Genomic DNA, 16,795 nt, shown 5'->3' with positions numbered 1-16,795 from the left:
TTACATGCTATGTGCTTTGAGACATGAGGTAATTTAAAGGTGACATATTATGCCGCTTTTCACAAGATGTAATATAAATCTATGGTGCCCCCAGAATGTGTCTGGGAAATTACAGCTGAAAATACAACCCAGATCATTGATTAGAGCTTGTCAAAGTTTCCCCTTTTTGGGTGTGAGCCAAAACGCGCTGTTTGTGTGTGTGTGTCCCTCTAAATGCAAAAGAGCTGCTGCTCCCCGCCCCCTGTTCAGAAGACGGATGATCCTTTACGCGAGCTTCGGATACTCCGTCAATAACAAAACACGCAAATTTCAGTCAAATTTCAGAAATAAGTAGCGGAGTGCAGCCTTACGGAGAGACTCAGGAAGAGGTTGCAACTTTTAGACTTAACCTGGACGTTTCTGAATGGTTAGTGGATACAGTTATGTAGTTGTTGTGGAGTTACATTGATTCACCTCATCGACTTGAATGTGGCATCATGTTTAACTTTTTTTGGTCAAATAGTGCTCTGTGCAGCCAACGACAGAAGAGTTTGCATGCTTTGCTCAAACTTTTGCCATTGCGTTAGAACTGGTTACACTTTTGTCGCTAGCGAAAACCAAATGGCGGCGCCGTGTGTGGAAACATGCAGATTAAAGGGATACTTCACCGCTGGAAAGATGAATGTGTATTTAAATTGGGTCATGTATGTAGTAGAAATGTGAAATTATTTTAGAAGTTGGTACCTTCTAGACGGAGAAAAGTCAGAAAATGTATTTTTGGCTCATGTGGATGAAAGACAACTCCCAGAATACACTTTCTTCACTGCCCTACGAGGCCACGCCTACCAGTTACAGAGGCCAGTATCGGAAGAGTTGATACAAAAAGGTTACTAGTTGACTCGAAACTGAAAAGACGCCGTTTTATCGTAAATTTCCGTTACGAGTCTGCCCGGGCTCGTCCTCCTGACTGCCGGGCCGGTCTCGCTCCTCTGCTGCCTCGATCCTCCATCGTCCGCGGCTGTTCCTCGCAGTGTTGCGGCTCGTGCGGATTTCGGGATGTCCGCCATCCGGCTTTTGGTTTCTGCGGTCGCCATTCATTATGTTTAAATGCACACCTTTTGTTTCATTCGGACTGAATTCATTCCGATTGGTGAATCTGAATGTAGTGTTTACACGAACGGTAAACAAGTGAACGGTTGATGTGCGTTTTAGCATTGCTAAGAAAAAATAAGTGTGTAAGCATAGTCTGCGGAAAGTATTTCTACATCCCAATATGTGCGTGGAAAATTGTGCATGCATATTTCAGTGCCCGTTTTGTGCGAAGATGAAAACAGAGGTCTTTCGTTACAAGACGTGTTTGGGTCTTGGTGAGGTGATTTTTTACCTTCCTAAAGCACTAATGCCAATAAGCCATTAGGTGAGAACAGCCAAATGACACTGGAATACCAAAAACACCAACACTACAATCAAGCAATTGTCTTTGTTTTTCCACAGAAACAAAGAGAGAAGTCTTAAAATGTGAGATTTATTTGGTGAAAAACAGGGAAGAGATCCCATACATTCAATGGTTAAATCAGCACACTTTATGCAAGGCCACATTCCTTATGAGCCCCCATAAGGTGATGAGGATCCCCCCATATGGCTAGAACATTTGCCATCAGGGTGAGTTTGGTGACAGTTTTCAGCACACACTGGAGACTTGGGCGGTTCGCCGGCAGGCTTCACTGGCGGCTTGGGGTGTTCTCCGACAGGCTTCATTGGAGGCTTGGGCTGTTCGCCGACAGGCTTCATTGGAGGCTTGGGCTGTTCGGACGCAGGCTTCACTGGCGGCTTGGGCAGTTCGGACGCAGGCTTTACTGGAGGCTTGGGCTGTTCGGAAGCAGGCTTCACTGGAGGCTTGGGCTGTTCGGAAGCAGGCTTCACTGGAGGCTTGGGCTGTTCGGAAGCAGGCTTCACTGGAGGCTTGGGCTGTTCGGAAGCAGGCTTCACTGGAGGCTTGGGCTGTTCGGAAGCAGGCTTCACTGGAGGCTTGGGCTGTTCACCGTTGGGCTTCACTGGAGGCTTGGGCTGTTCGCCATTGGGCTTCACTGGAGGCTTGGGCTGTTCGGAAGCAGGCTTCACTGGAGGCTTGGGCTGTTCGCCGGCAGGCTTCACGGGAGGCTTGGGCTGTTCGCCGGCAGGCTTCACTGGAGGCTTGGGCTGTTCGCTATTGGGCTTCACTGGAGGCTTGGGCTGTTCGCCGTTGGGCTTCACTGGAGGCTTGGGCTGTTCGCCGTTGGGCTTCACTGGATGCTTGGGCTGTTCGCCTGCAGGCTTTACTGGAGGCTTTGGCTGTTCGCCGGCAGGCTTTACTGGAGGCTTGGGCTGTCCGCCGGCAGGCTTCACTGGAGGCTTGGGCTGTTCGATGGCAGGAGTCAATGTAGGATTCAGCGGTTCAGATCCAGGCGTCACTGGAGGACTCGGCAGTTCAGCTGCAGGCGTCTCTGGAGGATTCGGCAGTTCGGCTGCAGGCGTCACTGGAGGATTCGGCAGTTCGGCTGGAGGCGTCACTGGAGGATTCGGCAGCTCAGCTGGAGGCGTCGGCAGCTCGGCTGCTGGCGTCACTGGAGGATTCGGCAGCTCGGCAGCTGGCGTCTGCGGTTCGGCTGTAGGCTTCACTGTATGGATACAGATAATCCGCTTTAATCCAGTCTCAGATATACAGCATAAAACACAAATTGCAAGTTTCTTATTTTAAGTATTAATCGTAATTATCCATCCGGTGCTGGTTCGGCTGAATACTTTTGACACATAGAACGGTAAAGCAATAAAATCAAACAAGATAAACTGAAATAAAGCCGACCCAAACACTAATATAATAACATATCACATACCTGTATATGGAGCCATACACTGATGTCCACATCCATTGCTGCAGCATTTCTCATTGTTCGGACAGTCACTGTCATAGTAACACAACTCGGCACACATTCCTGCTCCAGACTTTGTGCTTGGACACACCCCTGGCTTTGCTATTATACAGACACATGACAGAGAAACCACATCACTGAATACTGAATGTCTCATTCACCACTTAAAAAATGTAAGTTGTCAAAGATGATCAGATTAGTTTTGACAGGAATATTCAGTCTTTCTACTTCGTAGTTTGACGTTTAGTTCAAAGTGTTACTTGCGGTTTCTTTGCAATTGTGAAATTTACTAGCAATTTCTGAGTGAACACTTGTTTATACACCATTTTTTCAGTCTTTCTTTTGGAATATCTTTAGCATCCATCAATAATTAAACTCACTGAAAACAGGCGGCACACACGCAGTCCCACAGGGAAATTGACAGCATTTGTGTCCTCCAGAGCAGTCTCTATCACGAAGACATCCTCGACGGGACGGCACGACGGTCAGCATCGCCGGACACTGACCGGACACTACAGAAGAGGATTCAAGAGGATAGTTAGGGGAGACCAGGAAGTGCTGTATAGCTTGTTTCAGCATTTGCAAGTCAGGGGTTTTGCAATACGTGCCACAAACTTTAATATAATATTCACATTTATCAGCTTCAAATCAAAGTAGCTTAGACATCTACCATTTCTCACTAAACTGCGTCAATTAGTTTCAAAGACTGAGAGTGCCGTTACAACCTATAGTTGGGCGAGTAATAGTGCAATGCTGATAGAAAACATGCACACCAGTAAATATGTGGTTTATACATTTACTGGTGTGTAACTAAGTGTACGTCTTCAAAAATTGTTATGCCATCCCCATGACCTCCCTCATTTCAAGCATTTTATTAGGCTACACAACACAAGAAAAGTTATAGCTCCCCATGTTAGAGGCTATTGAAGGCCTAAATAGTTGTTCAAATAGGGAAAACAAAACATGAAGCAGAAGTTTAAACTCAGGATTGATGTCTATGTGGTAACAATTGTGTAACCATATAGCATTAGTTGTCTTGATTTACAGTAAACTAAAATACTACATTAGTGATTGTATGGGTTTTACTTGTACAATGAAATAAATGCATAAACTTATGACAGGTTTGCATAATTAAAGCTTGCTTATTATTGAAACTAAACCACCATACGAAGTTAAACTTCCGCTGGACGTCTGTACTTTTGTAAACCAATGTGCTGAGATGGGTCCAAGTCATATTTTGTAAGGCACTTTCTTCGGGCTGTGCAATGAAGCTAAAAGATCTTCTCACCTACGACTCCAGCGCCTGTTGTGCTCAAACATGCAGACAGACACAATAAAACAGCACTAAACAAGCAGTACACTCGAGCTGTCATCCTCATGACCTACGATCTCACAATCAACTCTGCTAGAAGATGTGCTGAATTAGTGAGTCAGGAGGGGCGAACAGGAAGGAACACAAAACTACAATGAAAAACTGTGTCGCTGCATCAAAACATCTGCTAAATCCCACAACAAACACTGTAAAAAGGGTTTAAAGAGCTTCTTGAAAACAAGTTTTTATAGATCCAAGGAGGTCTAGGTAACTCCAACCCTGATGAATCTCACCTGCCTGTAGCTTTCTAGTAGCCTAATCTTGAAGACCTTGATCAGCTTGTTCAGGTGTGTTTGATTAGGGTTGGATGTCGTAATAATTACAGTAATTAGGAGATGATTGAGCGTTTGCCAAAAGAATCTGTAGTGGTCAGGTGGTACAGCGGTCAAGTGGTACAAGTCGGAGTAGTACCAAAAGTTTTAACCGTAATAAAAAATCTGTTTGAATGTCCTCTGCGATATCTTGTCCTTTTAACAGTTAAGGGGTTCTCCAGTGCCCTGACGCACTAGTCATTTTTCAGTTGCATCAGAGAATGTCTAATATGGGGAGAACTGCCACTCTCAGTAAACTTCCGGCTTCTGAACTGGTTGCAGTTCCACTCTGGTTCCATATGAGGGCGCTCACAGGACGAGTGCAGAATGAATGGAGGTCTATGGAGCTATACCCCTCAAAATCCACTTTTCTCGGGATATAATTTTTTGTCTAGTAATTTGAATGTTGTTTTCGAAAGGAGATGCAAAGAAATTACACATTGCTGGGTGTTCGATTTTTTAGAGTCACTTATTTGCTTTAAAAAGTATTTTAAAATGTCAATGACGTCATACACCTCGTACGACCAGAGATACTGCTTTATGGCAATCCTTCAGTCACTGTGGTGCTTTCACGCTTTGCAATTTCTTTTCTCTCAAGGCATCGACAACACACCTGACACAGGTAGATACACGTGCTAGAAGAGTTTTTGCTAGAAGAAATTCTGGTCCCGCTTCGGATGCCACGATACCATCAAGCGGTATCTCTGGTCGTAATCAGTCCTTCACTGACCAATCAGCGTTCATAAGCAGAATGCTAGCGTGTTATGGGCAACAACAACTCAACCTGTAAGAAATCGAAATGACATAAGTAGCCTACTCGTTCATTCAACTTTCGAACTATAACCCATGTTGAACTTGCAAAACCTACAATCAAATCTGAGATTTCTCAACGGCGATCGGGTGAAAGAGACAAATGTAGCCGTCTAGTTCCATAGACTCCCATTAATTTTGCACTCGGGCGAATGCCCCCAGTGGAACTCTGGTGGAACTACAACCAAAATTCGATACAATAGGACTTAATAGGTAGTGGCCAGGCTCTCCGTAGACGGGCTCTGGTTGCATATTGCTTCTCCGTGTTCACAAGTTTCAGTCCTTTCAATATAAAAGTCTTCTCTACTGACTGACTCACTCATAAAGACAATCTTTGCCACCATCTCATGGTGAAATAATGTAACTTCTGTTCCTGTTCACGGTCAGGGACTATTCTTTCCAGCTGAAGGAAGCCTTTGTGATTTTACTTCATGAAAGTTGCATTGATATATATTTTTTAGCTTTCATTTTTGCATCGTGTGGTAACTCTGCTTCGTGTCATGCCTAACAACTCCCTTTAGCTGTGACTTATTTACGATACAGCACAGCCACTCGTACCTTATTGCTTACATGTTATGTGCTTTGAGACATGAGGTAATTTAAAGGTGACATATTATGCCGCTTTTCACAAGATGTAATATAAATCTATGGTGCCCCCAGAATGTGTCTGGGAAATTACAGCTGAAAATACAACCCAGATCATTGATTAGAGCTTGTCAAAGTTTCCCCTTTTTGGGTGTGAGCCAAAACGCGCTGTTTGTGTGTGTGTGTCCCTCTAAATGCAAAAGAGCTGCTGCTCCCCGCCCCCCGTTCAGAAGACGGATGATCCTTTACACGAGCTTCGGATACTCCGTCAATAACAAAACACGCAAATTTCAGTCAAATTTCAGAAATAAGTAGCGGAGTGCAGCCTTACGGAGAGACTCAGGAAGAGGTTGCAACTTTTAGACTTAACCTGGACGTTTCTGAATGGTTAGTGGATACAGTTATGTAGTTGTTGTGGAGTTACATTGATTCACCTCATCGACTTGAATGTGGCATCATGTTTAACTTTTTTTGGTCAAATAGTGCTCTGTGCAGCCAACGACAGAAGAGTTTGCATGCTTTGCTCAAACTTTTGCCATTGCGTTAGAACTGGTTACACTTTTGTCGCTAGCGAAAACCAAATGGCGGCGCCGTGTGTGGAAACATGCAGATTAAAGGGATACTTCACCGCTGGAAAGATGAATGTGTATTTAAATTGGGTCATGTATGTAGTAGAAATGTGAAATTATTTTAGAAGTTGGTACCTTCTAGACGGAGAAAAGTCAGAAAATGTATTTTTGGCTCATGTGGATGAAAGACAACTCCCAGAATACACTTTCTTCACTGCCCTACGAGGCCACGCCTACCAGTTACAGAGGCCAGTATCGGAAGAGTTGATACAAAAAGGTTACTAGTTGACTCGAAACTGAAAAGACGCCGTTTTATCGTAAATTTCCGTTACGAGTCTGCCCGGGCTCGTCCTCCTGACTGCCGGGCCGGTCTCGCTCCTCTGCTGCCTCGATCCTCCATCGTCCGCGGCTGTTCCTCGCAGTGTTGCGGCTCGTGCGGATTTCGGGATGTCCGCCATCCGGCTTTTGGTTTCTGCGGTCGCCATTCATTATGTTTAAATGCACACCTTTTGTTTCATTCGGACTGAATTCATTCCGATTGGTGAATCTGAATGAAGTGTTTACACGAACGGTAAACAAGTGAACGGTTGATGTGCGTTTTAGCATTGCTAAGAAAAAATAAGTGTGTAAGCATAGTCTGCGGAAAGTATTTCTACATCCCAATATGTGCGTGGAAAATTGTGCATGCATATTTCAGTGCCCGTTTTGTGCGAAGATGAAAACAGAGGTCTTTCGTTACAAGACGTGTTTGGGTCTTGGTGAGGTGATTTTTTACCTTCCTAAAGCACTAATGCCAATAAGCCATTAGGTGAGAACAGCCAAATGACACTGGAATACCAAAAACACCAACACTACAATCAAGCAATTGTCTTTGTTTTTCCACAGAAACAAAGAGAGAAGTCTTAAAATGTGAGATTTATTTGGTGAAAAACAGGGAAGAGATCCCATACATTCAATGGTTAAATCAGCACACTTTATGCAAGGCCACATTCCTTATGAGCCCCCATAAGGTGATGAGGATCCCCCCATATGGCTAGAACATTTGCCATCAGGGTGAGTTTGGTGACAGTTTTCAGCACACACTGGAGACTTGGGCGGTTCGCCGGCAGGCTTCACTGGCGGCTTGGGGTGTTCTCCGACAGGCTTCATTGGAGGCTTGGGCTGTTCGCCGACAGGCTTCATTGGAGGCTTGGGCTGTTCGGACGCAGGCTTCACTGGCGGCTTGGGCAGTTCGGACGCAGGCTTCACTGGAGGCTTGGGCTGTTCGGAAGCAGGCTTCACTGGAGGCTTGGGCTGTTCGGAAGCAGGCTTCACTGGAGGCTTGGGCTGTTCGGAAGCAGGCTTCACTGGAGGCTTGGGCTGTTCGGAAGCAGGCTTCACTGGAGGCTTGGGCTGTTCGGAAGCAGGCTTCACTGGAGGCTTGGGCTGTTCACCGTTGGGCTTCACTGGAGGCTTGGGCTGTTCGCCATTGGGCTTCACTGGAGGCTTGGGCTGTTCGGAAGCAGGCTTCACTGGAGGCTTGGGCTGTTCGCCGGCAGGCTTCACGGGAGGCTTGGGCTGTTCGCCGGCAGGCTTCACTGGAGGCTTGGGCTGTTCACCGTTGGGCTTCACTGGAGGCTTGGGCTGTTCGCTATTGGGCTTCACTGGAGGCTTGGGCTGTTCGCCGTTGGGCTTCACTGGAGGCTTGGGCTGTTCGCCGTTGGGCTTCACTGGATGCTTGGGCTGTTCGCCTGCAGGCTTTACTGGAGGCTTTGGCTGTTCGCCGGCAGGCTTTACTGGAGGCTTGGGCTGTCCGCCGGCAGGCTTCACTGGAGGCTTGGGCTGTTCGATGGCAGGAGTCAATGTAGGATTCAGCGGTTCAGATCCAGGCGTCACTGGAGGACTCGGCAGTTCAGCTGCAGGCGTCTCTGGAGGATTCGGCAGTTCGGCTGCAGGCGTCACTGGAGGATTCGGCAGTTCGGCTGGAGGCGTCACTGGAGGATTCGGCAGCTCAGCTGGAGGCGTCGGCAGCTCGGCTGCTGGCGTCACTGGAGGATTCGGCAGCTCGGCAGCTGGCGTCTGCGGTTCGGCTGTAGGCTTTACTGTATGGATACAGATAATCCGCTTTAATCCAGTCTCAGATATACAGCATAAAACACAAATTGCAAGTTTCTTATTTTAAGTATTAATCGTAATTATCCATCCGGTGCTGGTTCGGCTGAATACTTTTGACACATAGAACGGTAAAGCAATAAAATCAAACAAGATAAACTGAAATAAAGCCGACCCAAACACTAATATAATAACATATCACATACCTGTATATGGAGCCATACACTGATGTCCACATCCATTGCTGCAGCATTTCTCATTGTTCGGACAGTCACTGTCATAGTAACACAACTCGGCACACATTCCTGCTCCAGACTTTGTGCTTGGACACACCCCTGGCTTTGCTATTATACAGACACATGACAGAGAAACCACATCACTGAATACTGAATGTCTCATTCACCACTTAAAAAATATAAGTTGTCAAAGATGATCAGATTAGTTTTGACAGGAATATTCAGTCTTTCTACTTCGTAGTTTGACATTTAGTTCAAAGTGTTACTTGCGGTTTCTTTGCAATTGTGAAATTTACTAGCAATTTCTGAGTGAACACTTGTTTATACACCATTTTTTCAGTCTTTCTTTTGGAATATCTTTAGCATCCATCAATAATTAAACTCACTGAAAACAGGCGGCACACACGCAGTCCCACAGGGAAATTGACAGCATTTGTGTCCTCCAGAGCAGTCTCTATCACGAAGACATCCTCGACGGGACGGCACGACGGTCAGCATCGCCGGACACTGACCGGACACTACAGAAGAGGATTCAAGAGGATAGTTAGGGGAGACCAGGAAGTGCTGTATAGCTTGTTTCAGCATTTGCAAGTCAGGGGTTTTGCAATACGTGCCACAAACTTTAATATAATATTCACATTTATCAGCTTCAAATCAAAGTAGCTTAGACATCTACCATTTCTCACTAAACTGCGTCAATTAGTTTCAAAGACTGAGAGTGCCGTTACAACCTATAGTTGGGCGAGTAATAGTGCAATGCTGATAGAAAACATGCACACCAGTAAATATGTGGTTTATACATTTACTGGTGTGTAACTAAGTGTACGTCTTCAAAAATTGTTATGCCATCCCCATGACCTCCCTCATTTCAAGCATTTTATTAGGCTACACAACACAAGAAAAGTTATAGCTCCCCATGTTAGAGGCTATTGAAGGCCTAAATAGTTGTTCAAATAGGGAAAACAAAACATGAAGCAGAAGTTTAAAATCAGGATTGATGTCTATGTGGTAACAATTGTGTAACCATATAGCATTAGTTGTCTTGATTTACAGTAAACTAAAATACTACATTAGTGATTGTATGGGTTTTACTTGTACAATGAAATAAATGCATAAACTTATGACTGGTTTGCATAATTAAAGCTTGCTTATTATTGAAACTAAACCACCATACGAAGTTAAACTTCCGCTGGACGTCTGTACTTTTGTAAACCAATGTGCTGAGATGGGTCCAAGTCATATTTTGTAAGGCACTTTCTTCGGGCTGTGCAATGAAGCTAAAAGATCTTCTCACCTACGACTCCAGCGTCTGTTGTGCTCAAACATGCAGACAGACACAATAAAACAGCACTAAACAAGCAGTACACTCGAGCTGTCATCCTCATGACCTACGATCTCACAATCAACTCTGCTAGAAGATGTGCTGAATTAGTGAGTCAGGAGGGGCGAACAGGAAGGAACACAAAACTACAATGAAAAACTGTGTCGCTGCATCAAAACATCTGCTAAATCCCACAACAAACACTGTAAAAAGGGTTTAAAGAGCTTCTTGAAAACAAGTTTTTATAGATCCAAGGAGGTCTAGGTAACTCCAACCCTGATGAATCTCACCTGCCTGTAGCTTTCTAGTAGCCTAATCTTGAAGACCTTGATCAGCTTGTTCAGGTGTGTTTGATTAGGGTTGGATGTCGTAATAATTACAGTAATTAGGAGATGATTGAGCGTTTGCCAAAAGAATCTGTAGTGGTCAGGTGGTACAGCGGTCAAGTGGTACAAGTCGGAGTAGTACCAAAAGTTTTAACCGTAATAAAAAAATCTGTTTGAATGTCCTCTGCGATATCTTGTCCTTTTAACAGTTAAGGGGTTCTCCAGTGCCCTGACGCACTAGTCATTTTTCAGTTGCATCAGAGAATGTCTAATATGGGGAGAACTGCCACTCTCAGTAAACTTCCGGCTTCTGAACTGGTTGCAGTTCCACTCTGGTTCCATATGAGGGCGCTCACAGGACGAGTGCAGAATGAATGGAGGTCTATGGAGCTATACCCCTCAAAATCCACTTTTCTCGGGATATAATTTTTTGTCTAGTAATTTGAATGTTGTTTTCGAAAGGAGATGCAAAGAAATTACACATTGCTGGGTGTTCGATTTTTTAGAGTCACTTATTTGCTTTAAAAAGTATTTTAAAATGTCAATGACGTCATACACCTCGTACGACCAGAGATACTGCTTTATGGCAATCCTTCAGTCACTGTGGTGCTTTCACGCTTTGCAATTTCTTTTCTCTCAAGGCATCGACAACACACCTGACACAGGTAAATACACGTGCTAGAAGAGTTTTTGCTAGAAGAAATTCTGGTCCCGCTTCGGATGCCACGATACCATCAAGCGGTATCTCTGGTCGTAATCAGTCCTTCACTGACCAATCAGCGTTCATAAGCAGAATGCTAGCGTGTTATGGGCAACAACAACTCAACCTGTAAGAAATCGAAATGACATAAGTACTCGTTCATTCAACTTTCGAACTATAACCCATGTTGAACTTGCAAAACCTACAATCAAATCTGAGATTTCTCAACGGCGATCGGGTGAAAGAGACAAATGTAGCCGTCTAGTTCCATAGACTCCCATTAATTTTGCACTCGGGCGAATGCCCCCAGTGGAACTCTGGTGGAACTACAACCAAAATTCGATACAATAGGACTTAATAGGTAGTGGCCAGGCTCTCCGTAGACGGGCTCTGGTTGCATATTGCTTCTCCGTGTTCACAAGTTTCAGTCCTTTCAATATAAAAGTCTTCTCTACTGACTGACTCACTCATAAAGACAATCTTTGCCACCATCTCATGGTGAAATAATGTAACTTCTGTTCCTGTTCACGGTCAGGGACTATTCTTTCCAGCTGAAGGAAGCCTTTGTGATTTTACTTCATGAAAGTTGCATTGATATATATTTTTTAGCTTTCATTTTTGCATCGTGTGGTAACTCTGCTTCGTGTCATGCCTAACAACTCCCTTTAGCTGTGACTTATTTACGATACAGCACAGCCACTCGTACCTTATTGCTTACATGCTATGTGCTTTGAGACATGAGGTAATTTAAAGGTGACATATTATGCCGCTTTTCACAAGATGTAATATAAATCTATGGTGCCCCCAGAATGTGTCTGGGAAATTACAGCTGAAAATACAACCCAGATCATTGATTAGAGCTTGTCAAAGTTTCCCCTTTTTGGGTGTGAGCCAAAACGCGCTGTTTGTGTGTGTGTGTCCCTCTAAATGCAAAAGAGCTGCTGCTCCCCGCCCCCCGTTCAGAAGACGGATGATCCTTTACGCGAGCTTCGGATACTCCGTCAATAACAAAACACGCAAATTTCAGTCAAATTTCAGAAATAAGTAGCGGAGTGCAGCCTTACGGAGAGACTCAGGAAGAGGTTGCAACTTTTAGACTTAACCTGGACGTTTCTGAATGGTTAGTGGATACAGTTATGTAGTTGTTGTGGAGTTACATTGATTCACCTCATCGACTTGAATGTGGCATCATGTTTAACTTTTTTTGGTCAAATAGTGCTCTGTGCAGCCAACGACAGAAGAGTTTGCATGCTTTGCTCAAACTTTTGCCATTGCGTTAGAACTGGTTACACTTTTGTCGCTAGCGAAAACCAAATGGCGGCGCCGTGTGTGGAAACATGCAGATTAAAGGGATACTTCACCGCTGGAAAGATGAATGTGTATTTAAATTGGGTCATGTATGTAGTAGAAATGTGAAATTATTTTAGAAGTTGGTACCTTCTAGACGGAGAAAAGTCAGAAAATGTATTTTTGGCTCATGTGGATGAAAGACAACTCCCAGAATACACTTTCTTCACTGCCCTACGAGGCCACGCCTACCAGTTACAGAGGCCAGTATCGGAAGAGTTGATACAAAAAGGTTACTAGTTGACTCGAAACTGAAAAGACGCCGTTTTATCGTAAATTTCCGTTACGAGTCTGCCCGGGCTCGTCCTCCTGACTGCCGGGCCGGTCTCGCTCCTCTGCTGCCTCGATCCTCCATCGTCCGCGGCTGTTCCTCGCAGTGTTGCGGCTCGTGCGGATTTCGGGATGTCCGCCATCCGGCTTTTGGTTTCTGCGGTCGCCATTCATTATGTTTAAATGCACACCTTTTGTTTCATTCGGACTGAATTCATTCCGATTGGTGAATCTGAATGTAGTGTTTACACGAACGGTAAACAAGTGAACGGTTGATGTGCGTTTTAGCATTGCTAAGAAAAAATAAGTGTGTAAGCATAGTCTGCGGAAAGTATTTCTACATCCCAATATGTGCGTGGAAAATTGTGCATGCATATTTCAGTGCCCGTTTTGTGCGAAGATGAAAACAGAGGTCTTTCGTTACAAGACGTGTTTGGGTCTTGGTGAGGTGATTTTTTACCTTCCTAAAGCACTAATGCCAATAAGCCATTAGGTGAGAACAGCCAAATGACACTGGAATACCAAAAACACCAACACTACAATCAAGCAATTGTCTTTGTTTTTCCACAGAAACAAAGAGAGAAGTCTTAAAATGTGAGATTTATTTGGTGAAAAACAGGGAAGAGATCCCATACATTCAATGGTTAAATCAGCACACTTTATGCAAGGCCACATTCCTTATGAGCCCCCATAAGGTGATGAGGATCCCCCCATATGGCTAGAACATTTGCCATCAGGGTGAGTTTGGTGACAGTTTTCAGCACACACTGGAGACTTGGGCGGTTCGCCGGCAGGCTTCACTGGCGGCTTGGGGTGTTCTCCGACAGGCTTCATTGGAGGCTTGGGCTGTTCGCCGACAGGCTTCATTGGAGGCTTGGGCAGTTCGGACGCAGGCTTTACTGGAGGCTTGGGCTGTTCGGAAGCAGGCTTCACTGGAGGCTTGGGCTGTTCGGAAGCAGGCTTCACTGGAGGCTTGGGCTGTTCGGAAGCAGGCTTCACTGGAGGCTTGGGCTGTTCGGAAGCAGGCTTCACTGGAGGCTTGGGCTGTTCGGAAGCAGGCTTCACTGGAGGCTTGGGCTGTTCGGAAGCAGGCTTCACTGGAGGCTTGGGCTGTTCACCGTTGGGCTTCACTGGAGGCTTGGGCTGTTCGCCATTGGGCTTCACTGGAGGCTTGGGCTGTTCGGAAGCAGGCTTCACTGGAGGCTTGGGCTGTTCGCCGGCAGGCTTCACGGGAGGCTTGGGCTGTTCGCCGGCAGGCTTCACTGGAGGCTTGGGCTGTTCGCTATTGGGCTTCACTGGAGGCTTGGGCTGTTCGCCGTTGGGCTTCACTGGAGGCTTGGGCTGTTCGCCGTTGGGCTTCACTGGAGGCTTGGGCTGTTCGCCGTTGGGCTTCACTGGAGGCTTGGGCTGTTCGCCTGCAGGCTTTACTGGAGGCTTTGGCTGTTCGCCGGCAGGCTTTACTGGAGGCTTGGGCTGTCCGCCGGCAGGCTTCACTGGAGGCTTGGGCTGTTCGATGGCAGGAGTCAATGTAGGATTCAGCGGTTCAGATCCAGGCGTCACTGGAGGACTCGGCAGTTCAGCTGCAGGCGTCTCTGGAGGATTCGGCAGTTCGGCTGCAGGCGTCACTGGAGGATTCGGCAGTTCGGCTGGAGGCGTCACTGGAGGATTCGGCAGCTCAGCTGGAGGCGTCGGCAGCTCGGCTGCTGGCGTCACTGGAGGATTCGGCAGCTCGGCAGCTGGCGTCTGCGGTTCGGCTGTAGGCTTCACTGTATGGATACAGATAATCCGCTTTAATCCAGTCTCAGATATACAGCATAAAACACAAATTGCAAGTTTCTTATTTTAAGTATTAATCGTAATTATCCATCCGGTGCTGGTTCGGCTGAATACTTTTGACACATAGAACGGTAAAGCAATAAAATCAAACAAGATAAACTGAAATAAAGCCGACCCAAACACTAATATAATAACATATCACATACCTGTATATGGAGCCATACACTGATGTCCACATCCATTGCTGCAGCATTTCTCATTGTTCGGACAGTCACTGTCATAGTAACACAACTCGGCACACATTCCTGCTCCAGACTTTGTGCTTGGACACACCCCTGGCTTTGCTATTATACAGACACATGACAGAGAAACCACATCACTGAATACTGAATGTCTCATTCACCACTTAAAAAATGTAAGTTGTCAAAGATGATCAGATTAGTTTTGACAGGAATATTCAGTCTTTCTACTTCGTAGTTTGACGTTTAGTTCAAAGTGTTACTTGCGGTTTCTTTGCAATTGTGAAATTTACTAGCAATTTCTGAGTGAACACTTGTTTATACACCATTTTTTCAGTCTTTCTTTTGGAATATCTTTAGCATCCATCAATAATTAAACTCACTGAAAACAGGCGGCACACACGCAGTCCCACAGGGAAATTGACAGCATTTGTGTCCTCCAGAGCAGTCTCTATCACGAAGACATCCTCGACGGGACGGCACGACGGTCAGCATCGCCGGACACTGACCGGACACTACAGAAGAGGATTCAAGAGGATAGTTAGGGGAGACCAGGAAGTGCTGTATAGCTTGTTTCAGCATTTGCAAGTCAGGGGTTTTGCAATACGTGCCACAAACTTTAATATAATATTCACATTTATCAGCTTCAAATCAAAGTAGCTTAGACATCTACCATTTCTCACTAAACTGCGTCAATTAGTTTCAAAGACTGAGAGTGCCGTTACAACCTATAGTTGGGCGAGTAATAGTGCAATGCTGATAGAAAACATGCACACCAGTAAATATGTGGTTTATACATTTACTGGTGTGTAACTAAGTGTACGTCTTCAAAAATTGTTATGCCATCCCCATGACCTCCCTCATTTCAAGCATTTTATTAGGCTACACAACACAAGAAAAGTTATAGCTCCCCATGTTAGAGGCTATTGAAGGCCTAAATAGTTGTTCAAATAGGGAAAACAAAACATGAAGCAGAAGTTTAAACTCAGGATTGATGTCTATGTGGTAACAATTGTGTAACCATATAGCATTAGTTGTCTTGATTTACAGTAAACTAAAATACTACATTAGTGATTGTATGGGTTTTACTTGTACAATGAAATAAATGCATAAACTTATGACAGGTTTGCATAATTAAAGCTTGCTTATTATTGAAACTAAACCACCATACGAAGTTAAACTTCCGCTGGACGTCTGTACTTTTGTAAACCAATGTGCTGAGATGGGTCCAAGTCATATTTTGTAAGGCACTTTCTTCGGGCTGTGCAATGAAGCTAAAAGATCTTCTCACCTACGACTCCAGCGCCTGTTGTGCTCAAACATGCAGACAGACACAATAAAACAGCACTAAACAAGCAGTACACTCGAGCTGTCATCCTCATGACCTGCGATCTCACAATCAACTCTGCTAGAAGATGTGCTGAATTAGTGAGTCAGGAGGGGCGAACAGGAAGGAACACAAAACTACAATGAAAAACTGTGTCGCTGCATCAAAACATCTGCTAAATCCCACAACAAACACTGTAAAAAGGGTTTAAAGAGCTTCTTGAAAACAAGTTTTTATAGATCCAAGGAGGTCTAGGTAACTCCAACCCTGATGAATCTCACCTGCCTGTAGCTTTCTAGTAGCCTAATCTTGAAGACCTTGATCAGCTTGTTCAGGTGTGTTTGATTAGGGTTGGATGTCGTAATAATTACAGTAATTAGGAGATGATTGAGCGTTTGCCAAAAGAATCTGTAGTGGTCAGGTGGTACAGCGGTCAAGTGGTACAAGTCGGAGTAGTACCAAAAGTTTTAACCGTAATAAAAAATCTGTTTGAATGTCCTCTGCGATATCTTGTCCTTTTAACAGTTAAGGGGTTCTCCAGTGCCCTGACGCACTAGTCATTTTTCAGTTGCATCAGAGAATGTCTAATATGGGGAGAACTGCCACTCTCAGTAAACTTCCGGCTTC

General features: G+C 45.0%; 3 protein-coding genes across 6 annotated transcripts; all 3 read right to left on the bottom strand.

Annotated features, from left to right (window-relative positions):
* Positions 1-1,348: 1,348 nt before the first annotated feature.
* Positions 1,349-4,561, bottom strand: LOC307006783 (uncharacterized protein). Of its 4 annotated transcripts, none has more exons than XM_079628083.1 (4): positions 4,177-4,495; positions 3,269-3,400; positions 2,853-2,990; positions 1,349-2,636 (listed from the first exon to the last, which is right to left on the bottom strand). In XM_079628083.1, the coding sequence occupies exons 1-4, from the start codon at positions 4,265-4,267 to the stop codon at positions 1,582-1,584; spliced, it is 1,416 nt and encodes a 471-aa protein (XP_079484209.1). In that variant the 5' UTR covers positions 4,268-4,495; the 3' UTR covers positions 1,349-1,581. The 4 variants fall into 4 exon arrangements, with proteins under 4 accessions (XP_079484209.1, XP_079484210.1, XP_079484212.1 ...); XM_079628084.1 differs by having other exon boundaries at positions 1,485-2,636; positions 4,494-4,561; XM_079628086.1 differs by having other exon boundaries at positions 1,485-2,636; positions 4,275-4,493.
* Positions 4,562-7,142: 2,581 nt separating this feature from the next.
* On the bottom strand, positions 7,143-10,475 carry LOC307006644 (uncharacterized protein). Its single transcript, XM_079627827.1, has 4 exons — positions 10,157-10,475; positions 9,249-9,380; positions 8,833-8,970; positions 7,143-8,616 (listed from the first exon to the last, which is right to left on the bottom strand). The coding sequence occupies exons 1-4, from the start codon at positions 10,245-10,247 to the stop codon at positions 7,529-7,531; spliced, it is 1,449 nt and encodes a 482-aa protein (XP_079483953.1). The 5' UTR covers positions 10,248-10,475; the 3' UTR covers positions 7,143-7,528.
* Positions 10,476-13,074: 2,599 nt separating this feature from the next.
* On the bottom strand, positions 13,075-16,460 carry LOC307006716 (uncharacterized protein). The gene is made up of 4 exons (XM_079627955.1): positions 16,133-16,460; positions 15,225-15,356; positions 14,809-14,946; positions 13,075-14,592 (listed from the first exon to the last, which is right to left on the bottom strand). The coding sequence occupies exons 1-4, from the start codon at positions 16,221-16,223 to the stop codon at positions 13,505-13,507; spliced, it is 1,449 nt and encodes a 482-aa protein (XP_079484081.1). The 5' UTR covers positions 16,224-16,460; the 3' UTR covers positions 13,075-13,504.
* Between the last annotated feature and the right edge of the window lie 335 nt (positions 16,461-16,795).

The sequence above is a fragment of the Phoxinus phoxinus genome (genome assembly GCF_949152265.1).
Source record: "Phoxinus phoxinus genome assembly, chromosome: 1".
Lineage (NCBI taxonomy): Eukaryota > Metazoa > Chordata > Actinopteri > Cypriniformes > Leuciscidae > Phoxinus > Phoxinus phoxinus.
The sequence above is the reverse complement of the archived record's forward strand: the minus strand, read 5'-3'. Positions and strand labels throughout refer to the sequence as shown.